The sequence below is a fragment of the Salvelinus namaycush genome, chromosome 15, assembly GCF_016432855.1.
Source record: "Salvelinus namaycush isolate Seneca chromosome 15, SaNama_1.0, whole genome shotgun sequence".
Taxonomy (NCBI): Eukaryota; Metazoa; Chordata; class Actinopteri; order Salmoniformes; family Salmonidae; genus Salvelinus; species Salvelinus namaycush.
Window position 1 is genome coordinate 26,298,518 of NC_052321.1, and position 9,902 is coordinate 26,308,419.

At 40.3% G+C, this 9,902-nt stretch overlaps 1 protein-coding gene across 1 annotated transcript; it reads left to right on the forward strand.

Moving 5' to 3' along the window:
- The first annotated feature begins 649 nt into the window (after positions 1 to 649).
- On the forward strand, positions 650 to 5,513 carry LOC120060375 (glucosamine-6-phosphate isomerase 2). Its single transcript, XM_039009649.1, has 7 exons — positions 650 to 743; positions 1,055 to 1,202; positions 1,329 to 1,430; positions 2,141 to 2,323; positions 3,845 to 4,029; positions 4,257 to 4,431; positions 4,564 to 5,513. The coding sequence occupies exons 2-7, from the start codon at positions 1,079 to 1,081 to the stop codon at positions 4,620 to 4,622; spliced, it is 828 nt and encodes a 275-aa protein (XP_038865577.1). The 5' UTR covers positions 650 to 743; positions 1,055 to 1,078; the 3' UTR covers positions 4,623 to 5,513.
- Positions 5,514 to 9,902: the final 4,389 nt, after the last annotated feature.

The window sequence follows — 9,902 nt, forward strand, 5'->3', positions numbered from 1 at the left end:
CACACTGCATTGGTCTTGGGACTCTGTAGTCTGACTCTGTAGTTTATATAACAAACTGAACTTGAGTAGGGAGAGACTTAATATAAAAAAAGAAAAGAGACTTCACTTTTTCATAATTCACCGCACGATCACTCCAGGAATATGTTTCATCTCTTCAACATCGACTTCCCACAAGAGGCCAGATACTAACACCTTCATGGGTTCCATGTTCCGAAGAGACATACACGACACGTCAAACTTCTCAAAGCAGGTGAGACGCAACACACGTTCCTTATGATCAGAGAAGTACAAAAACTCAAAGCAAGCACGCCTATCGTGATCCTCACAGCCTTCACTTTACCCAGCACTTTGGAAATCTCAGTTTGGAAATTTGAAATAGATTTTTCAATATTGGTAATCCGATCAGCTGCTCCTCATTAACAAACTGTACTCCTACAAGATACGAAGGGGCATTCTCAGAACTGTACATTACTTCGCTCCGTTCTCCATTCTTTTGGACAATATTCAATATCTCCTTGATTCTACCGCCATTACATTCACAATCCACACCAGCGTCCGCTTCCGCTTTCTTTTCCTCCAGAAGTCCCCCCTTCACTAAGAAGCCAATGAATGAGCACGTACTGGTCGTATGAACAACCGGAGGTGAATAACGTGATCAGTACAGTGTGTTTACATTGTGTCGTCAGAAAGCAAGAAAAAACGGTCAACTTGAAATAGCCCAGATTCACAACGAGACCAAGAGGGTGAGCCTATTTGCTTAATTATTTTACAAGTTCTTCACAAAAAGTGTGCTTTTCTGGTTAATAAAAAAAAAAAAGAATGCCAGCACATGTTGCTGATTATAGCGACTGCAAGATGTTTTGGTCGCTAGCTAAGTTAGCTAATACAAGCCAAACTAACGTTAGCTAGCTAATTAGCTTGTTAGGGCAGATGCTTAACGTTAGCTATCTATCAAACTGTGAGGACGACGTTTTATGTATGATTTGGATAGCTAGTTAGCTATGTGCATTAGCAAATTAGCTTGCCTTATTGGTCCTTGTTGATTACCTGTTAGATCTCTCCATTCAACACCTCCAAAATGAGACTGGTGATCCTGGAGGACTATGACCTGGCCAGTGAATGGGCAGCCAAATACATCCGCAACAGAATCATCCAGTTCAAGCCCAGTGCTGACAGATACTTCACTTTAGGATTACCCACAGGTAAACTTTGGTTGATTTGCAGATAAAAAAAAGTGTATCTGGTAATTACGGTAACTTGCCAGGGACTAAATGTTAGTTTGCAAGTCATGTAGGTATGTAAGTATCATCCATGTCCCTCTCTTTTAGGAAGCACTCCTTTTGGCTGTTACAAAAAGTTGATAGAGTTTCACAAGAATGGGGACCTCTCTTTCAAATATGTGAAGACCTTCAACATGGATGAGTATGTGGGTGAGTTTGAGCCTACAGGTACAAATTACACTCCCAACCACAGATGGGATACGATTTTTTTTAGCCCAAGCCAAACCCTTAGTAATAGCAAAGGGTCAAATGTCAAACTGACCCTGTATGTTTTTTGGGGAGTAATAGAAGTAGTGATGTAGAATCAGAATGGTGTAGCCTTGCAGGAAGAAAGAATCTGCCCACTCGGCTCATTTATAACCTGAGGAAGTGGGAGGTGACGCTGGCCGCTACTGGGAGTTAAGCTGACTTGGCTGGATTTTATTAGCAGCGTGATCGAAACTGGCATTTGTTTTTGCTTTAGTCTTTAAATGCAAGAATGTCACATCAAGTTATGGCCCTCTGCCTCAAAAAGTCTGAACTTTCTCCTGTTTTAGCAAATTGGTAAGGTGCAGGCAATTAAGTAGAAACAACCTTGCCTACCGATTCATCTCCATCTTATTGCATATGCCTTTATACTCCCTTTCTATCAGCAATGATGAGAAAATGTATTGCTCTAACCTGTCTTTCCTACCAAATCAACGCTTATTTGGTAGCCTATATGCACACAGTACAATGAAATGCTTACTTGCAAGCTCTCCTCTCAAACATTGCAACTGTTTTTTTAAATATATGTAAGTAAGAAAGCACAAAAGAACACTGTTATAAAATTTGTAAGAAATAACTATAGTAAGAAAAACAATTACTTATATTACTTATAGGCCTGCCCCGGGCCCACCCAGAGAGCTACCACTCCTACATGTGGAACAACTTCTTCAAGCACATTGACATCGATCCAGCTAATGCCAGTATCCTGGACGGCAATATCACTGACCTGGAAGCAGAGTGTGAGGCCTTTGAGAAGAAGATCACCCAGGCTGGGGGAATTGACTTGTTTGTGGGAGGTCAGTTTTTATACTTGCATGCATGCCTGTGGCTTAAATTGGTTTTAATGTTTTTTAACACCCTGAATACAGAATAAACATTCAGAGATGACCCGCAGTGTGTTTCTATTTTATCTTCAATTGATTGAATTTGGGTCCAAAGTCTCAGGGCTACCTTTATGTTAATGCAACTGTCCTCTGATCATTAATCAATTTGTCAATGGTCTATGTTCATTAAAGGAGCCAATGTCTTAAAGGAAAATTCCACCCTAAAACGATATTTTGGTATTTGTTTAATTAGTCCATTGTTGATATAGTCCCAAAATGTTTTGCAATCAAGTTTTCAAGATACACTACATGACCAAAAGTATGTGGACACCTGCTCGTTAAACATCTCATTCCAAAATCATGGGCATTAATCTGGAGTTGGTCCCCCTCTTTTGCTACTATAACAGCCTTCACTCTTCAATGGGGTTGAGGTCAAGGCTCTGTGCAGCCCAGTCAAGTTCTTCCACACCGATCTCAACATACCATTTCTATATGGACCTCGCTTTGTGCACGAGGGCATTGTCATGCTAAAACAAGGAAGGGCCTTCCCCAAGCACAGAATAGTCTAGAATTTCAAAGTATGCTGTAGCGTTAAGATTTCCCTTCACTGGAACTAAGGGGCCTAGCCCGAACCATGAAAGACAGCCCCAGACTATTATTCCTCCACCAAACTTTACAGATGGCACTATGCATTGGGGCAGGTAGCGTTCTCCTGGCATCCGTGTTTCCGCTGCTCCAGAGTCCAATGGCGGCGAGCTTGACACCACTCCAGCCGGTGCTTGGCATTGTGCATGGTGATCTTAGGCTTGTGTGTGGCTGCTCGGCCATGGAAACCCATTTCATGAAGCTCCCGACGAACAGTTATTGTGCTGATAGCAGTTTGGAACTCGGTAGTGAGTGTTGCAACTGAGGACAGATGATTTTTACGTGCTTCAGACTCGGCGGTCCCATTCTGTGGGCTTGTGTGGCCTACCACTTTGCGGCTGAGCCGTTGTTACTCCTAAACGTTTCCACTCCACAATAACAGCACTTACAGTTAACCGGGGCAGCTCTAGCAGGGCAGAAAGTTGATGAACTGACTTGTTGGAAAGGTGGCATCCTATGACAGTACCACGTTGAAAGTCACAGCTCTTCAGTACGGCCATTCGACTGCCAATGTTTGACAATGGCGATATCATGGTTGTGTGCTCAATTTTAAACTCCTGTCAGCAACGTGTGTGCCTGAAATAGCCAAATCCACTAATTTGAAGGGATATCCACATACTTCTGTGCATCTAACTTTCAAAATAGAGAAATATAGCCGGTATGATGCATTTTGCATCATATGTGATGCAAAACATAGCATTATATGATGCAAAATAGCATACCGGCTGTATTTTGAAAGTTTTATATCTTAACTTGATTGTGGACATGCAAAACATTTTGGAACTATGTCAATAATGGGACAAATGAAACAAATACCAAAAGATAATTTGAGTTATTAATTCTCTCAAGGTATCGGACCAGACGGCCACATTGCCTTCAATGAGCCAGGCTCCAGTCTAGTCTCCAGGACCAGAGTGAAGACTTTAGCAAAGGACACCATCGTAGCCAACGCCCGTTTCTTTGGCAACGACCTGTCAAAGGTCCCCACCATGGCCTTAACTGTGGGTGTGGGGACAGTCATGGATGCCCGAGAGGTAAACTATGTCTTAACAGTATATTCATCTATTTGTCTATTTCATATATTTTCATGGCACAGATATTTTTACACTATGTAGACAAAATATACTTTTTAACCTAATGTAGATTTTCTTTACAAAAGCTAACTTGTGTTGCAATTTTGAATGTGTTCATTACATGACTCTTATGTCAATAGATGTTTCAATTATAATGATTTTATATTGATTGTGTTTGTTTGTTATAGGTTATGATTCTTATCACTGGAGCCCACAAAGCCTTTGCCCTGTACAAAGCAATAGAGGAGGGGGTCAACCACATGTGGACCGTCTCAGCCTTCCAGCAGCACCCACGCACCATCTTTGTGTGTGACGAGGACGCCACACTGGAGCTCAGAGTCAAAACAGTCAAGTACTTCAAAGGTAAGCATGGAATAGGACAGGGTTTACTATAAAGGAAATTGATTACAACAAAGGTAGTGCACTTTGATACTGGCCAGTTGGTAATTATTACCCACCTAACATGTTTTCCATGAATTGTTAATTTCCCTCCAGGTTTGATGCATGTTCACAACCGACTGGTGGACCCAGTACTCAGCATAAAGGATCAATAATGGACAATAAAACCAAGTCAGAGAATTCCAGACCTCAAAATGGTGGATGGACCCAGTTGTTGGTAGGCTACAACCAGCATGACAATGTGCCAGAGAGATTGTTTGTCAGCACTTCAGTTGAGGGGCTGTGGTTTAAGGCTGCCATAACAACTAACCAAGCATTACAGTGCATGAGATTTGCTCAGTTTGTTACATTGCATTAGGATACTATGAAGGCTAACTGTAAATGCCCCCTCAGCTGATATGTTAAAGATGCCATGAATTCTCATATACAACTGTTACCAATATATTATGAGGTCAGAATCTTTGCAGTATTAGTCTCAAACAGATTTATTTGCCTTCTCGACTTCTCTTCTTTCTTCCATCTGCACAATCTAGAGACGGGATGGACGAAAGCAAAATGCTTAGACCAGCTCAGATGAAATAAATCCAGTTTGAGTTGTTGAGACCTGTTTACCAGGGAAACATACAACCCTATAGTTCCTTTACACTCCATTCCATGTCATTTGTAGCTTTGAACGCTCCATAGATTTGTTTACCTGACAGTCAGTTATACTTTCCAAGTTGCCACCGCAGTGATTTGCACTCAATATACTGTCTTTTGTATCTGAAATGTCATTCTTGGCCATATTGTATGCTCTCACAAGATTGTATTGGAAATCATTTGATGTCAAGGCATCATGTTAACTTTTAAAACATCTCTAATCAGTCATTAATGTACCTTTTTGTTGTTGTTGTGGTTTTGTAGAACATTCTACCAAAACAAGTATGGTTTCATTTCAATGTAACTCCATTTTTCCCAACTACTGGGCTTACAAGATTACTGAGTCTTTTTTAGAAATGAATTGTGCACATACTGTACTGTAACTCATAAAAAGGCTTTATACCGGCTGTATTTGTATTTTGAAAGTTATGTATCTTGAAAACTTGATTGCTGATATGCAAAAGGTTTTGGAACTATATCAGCAATGGACTAATGAAACAAATACCAAAATATAGTTTTTCTAAGTAATTATCTCTCAAGGTATCGGACCAGACGGCCACATTGCCTTCAATGAGCCAGGCTCCAGTCTAGTCTCCAGGACAAGAGTGAAGACCTTGGCGAAGGACACCATCGTAGACAGTGCCCGTATCTTTGGCAACGACCTGTCAAAGGTCCCCTCATAAATGGTTTAGTTCTATAATGTCAATGAAGAAATGTCAATTATTTAGTATTACTTATTCGGAGTTGTATACTCAGGATTCAGATTTATAGAGGACAGTATATTATCTAGTGCAAATATTGAGTTTTAAGAGTTTTACATTCCTTTATCTGAAATTCATGATACACAGGGGAATGAAGGCAACACTATTGGGAGTGAAATATGAATTTCTAGTTGTACTGTTGTACACGAGGTGTCACTCTCTACTAAGATACAAAATCAGGGGCCAGTACCAATTGATGAGAGGAATAGTATACCATTTTTTGCATGTTCGTGCTCATCTGTACTGTGCTGGCTCAGATATTTTTGACATTGTCATTCCCAGCATGGCTCCAGAAACTTTAGTGGATGCGAAACCAGGCCAGCACTGTACAGCTTGGTTCATTAGACATTTTCTATAGCTTTTCCTTCACTTTGAAAGCATGGAGTAGATATTGTTTAGATCTTTCTTTTGAGATTGTCTTTCTACAGCTTTAGATTTGTCTGCATTAGTTCTATACAATTTATGCTTATTACTAAGGCGTCTGCTAGCAAAACAATACACTGTAAATGGATTACACCACCTCTTCTGTTTAATTTCTTCATTCATGGTGTTGTTTGAATCTTAGCTAGAAACCTGCCGCCATTAGCATAGCATAATCTTGACAGAGGGAGACAATCTGGTTTTCACAACTGTAAAACTACCAGACAGATTCCAAGCACAGGTTGATATTTCCAGTTTACTGATTAAGCCATCTCTGCTGCATTAACATTGCTATGGCTAATTTGATTTAATCTGGTCCTACATAAAACACTAGTTCTGTAAAAATAAAAATCAGTCTGCATCACAGTTCTAAAACTAGCCCTGTGGTAACTTTAATTATGTAATTTCTGATGTTGATTAGATTTTACATGTAAATACAAAGTAATTGCTTTGTTGATATTATGCAGAGCTTAATTACCCAGCCTGCAGAATGACAAGACGGAGTCAACCTCCTCTGCTCTTTGTTTGTGTGCTAATAGAATGATCTGACAATTTGTTCTGCTTGATGTTAATGGTTTTTCCCTCAGTATGCAAAATTAAGGCGCTGTTAACCAGTAAAGTTAACCAAAACCCCCAGGGAATTGACATAATAGAGAAGCCTAAACTGTATCCATCATCAAGCAGTGCCATCTCTCTGCTTAAACAGTCACACCAACGGAGTACCTTGAGATTATGATGGAGTCTGTTGATCCTATGGATTTAGACCTTTATACCCATAGCAACTGGACTAGAGTCAGTTTTGTGGTGCAACTCATCATTTCTTACATTCGGGGAGCGAGTGTTTAGGAGAGGTTTTTGTTCAAAGAGAGTTGGAAGAATTGACCCTAAATCAGTTAAGGGCCACAAATAACTCCAAGAAGTCCATGACAGGATGAGGATCTCCTGATCAAATGACCACCTGACCGCCCCTTTCATTACCGCCGTCTCTGTTTTGTTGTGCCGAGTGGTTCTTTGCACAGAATATCATGTGATACCCAATGTTCTAACACCAATTTGGGCTTTAGGTCTTTGCTTTGGCAGTAAATGGAAATAAACCGCCACAAATGGAGAGGAAAATTGCCTGTCAGTCGCTAGCCGTCGCTCTTAGTAAAGCAAGTGTGCTAAACTACCCAACGGGGGCAGAATAGCAAAGAAAGCACTAATCAATACAATCTGAAGACAAACAGTGATACGTTTGCAATGTGTGACAGCTTGTCAGTAGCCTGTGGACCCTTGTTCCGTCAAAATGACTAAAAAACCTATTCAGTGTATGGGACTTGCTAGGTTTTCCCTCTAATCTAGTGTAAGATTATGGAAAACGCAGAGGACATGTGGGCCTTGTTTTTCCTCTTTGATGAACATTGACTTTGATACTTGAATGCAGCCCACGTAGCTTCCCTCACTCTGTCCATCTGCAAGGTTTCCAACACCTCTAGACTGTAGACAGCTTCAGTGCTGTGTGGGAAGGGCTGCCTAATCCATTTTTTGGGGTTCAGTGTAGATCCAATCAATCACACCCACCATAGAAATATTTACGCACTATCTTTGTGTACTATTAAAATCGTAATTCCTGAGTTAATTGTGTTTGTGTTCATGTTTATGTGTATTGGTGTATGTCACCCTGTGTATGTGGGTAGTCAAACTTATTGGATGTGACCACTAGTTAAAAGATCCAAAACAAAGAATGGGGCAGTCCTTCTATCTGGCTGCAATGAATCAAGGCTCTGACTGGACAGTCTGTTACTGCTCCAATGATCAAAGACGACACTGACCGTATCTGACATAGCAATGAAACTCCTCTGACCCACGCTCTCCCCGCTGCTACCCCAACACACCGATCAATACCTACTCTCAGGGAGATATTTGATGCTTGAGACCCCCCAAAAAAGAAAAATACAGATCCACGATGTAAAGTATTCAATAGAAAACCAATGTATTCTATAGAAATGAAGTATTCTGTATGTATTCTATGTAGAAATGTTTCACCCTGTTCAAGCTTCATCAGTGTCAAGCAAGAAATTGTTGCAAAAAGCCATTTCTCATTATAGCTAGATGATTATTAATTTGTATGGCCGACTTATGGTTTGAAAAGAAAAGCGAGAACTAGAAACCCCAAAAATTGAGAAGCCGTACATAGCCGAGGGTCAGTTTGATCTCCCTCTTAAGAACTAATTGCAATGTGAGGCCTTCAAATACCTTCACACCTTTTATACTCTCAAACCGCCAAGCTACTGTAGCCTCCTGAGACCCCCCCCCCCCAAAGAAGATTAGAAAAACATATTATTGTACTTTCATTGCAAAATGATTTATATTTTAAGTTTAAATTGTCCTCTATAGTGGTCATTAGGACTTAAATATGAAAACAAATTAACACTACAGTCAATGGGCACAGTAGGTGAAAACATAGTTGCAGCATACGGGTGTCCACTACAGAGGCGATTTCTTGATAAGCTCTTATTTAGCTTTTATTTAATGTGAAAAAATTATTACACAGTCCTGACAATTCACTTAACAATTCTTGAGATATTCATTTCCATGAAATCTACTGATTTGGACGGCAAACATTTTTTTCAGGATGATATAGTTGTCACAGGACACGTGATATCATTGAAAAGTCCAGAATCTCCTCTCAAAGAAACAACAGGACTTAATACAGTGGCTTGTATGGCCTCAGAGATACGGCCCAATAACTGATGTCCACTAGAGAGGACAGAAATGTATTGTGTCTCAGGAGGGTAGTGACAAAAACGGACAGCAAACTTTTATCTGTTCTTAAAAGTTCAAATTCTTTGTGCTTCTAGGCTTGCAGTTCAGTTGGATCCTTTAAAACATGTTACCAGGGTGACACAGGCTAACTAAAGGTGGGTGGGAGAGACATATCTTACACTGTCAGAGTTATTAGAGGTAAGAAAACAACAGCCATGGAGACAGATTTACAAAGATGTAGGTTGGGAGAGGGTCTATGCACTTATCTGGTTGAGATTGAAGCACAAGATAAAGCTGCGGAGACTCATCATTTCATACAGGTTGTGTTTTTTTTCTTCTAATTTGCTGTCTATGTGAATTACATTTAGATGGAATGACAGTTGCCACAATAAATTGGGAGCTACTGAATATTGCTGAATAGTCAAACTAGTTGACTGAATATAAAATATGTAGTTCCTGAATATCTTTATGATTTGAATGGAACACCCTTTGTCCTTTTGAAATGAACCATCAGCAAGTAGTCTAATTCCGTTGCATCTTAGAAAGGGATGAATGTGGTGACATTCATATGTGACTCAACTGTGCCATTTTTTAAAACATAAATCTGTTTGTGTTCAATAAAGGCACAATTATCAACTGCAGCTTCCTACTTTGATAGTAGAGCTGGGACTATAAACCAAAAATGATCGACACCAACCACACCAATCACGTATCGCAAGCATTTTGCTGATATCGTTCACTACGATAAGAAGCCTATACTCAGGGGCTGTCATGCACCCCCAAAATCTGAGGGGGCACAAAGAACGTGAAAATGGAAGGGGGGTTGTCTGGAGGCGTCCCGCCCTCTCCCCATACGGAAGTTGGAGGATT

Coding starts and splice junctions, on each gene's coding strand:
- LOC120060375 (XM_039009649.1), top strand. CDS start 1,079: ATGAGACTGGTGATCCTGGAGGACTATGACCTGGCCAGTGAATGGGCA. Junction 2,324..3,844: donor AATTGACTTGTTTGTGGGAG/GTCAGTTTTTAT, acceptor AATTCTCTCAAG/GTATCGGACCAGACGGCCAC. Junction 4,030..4,256: donor CAGTCATGGATGCCCGAGAG/GTAAACTATGTC, acceptor TGTTTGTTATAG/GTTATGATTCTTATCACTGG.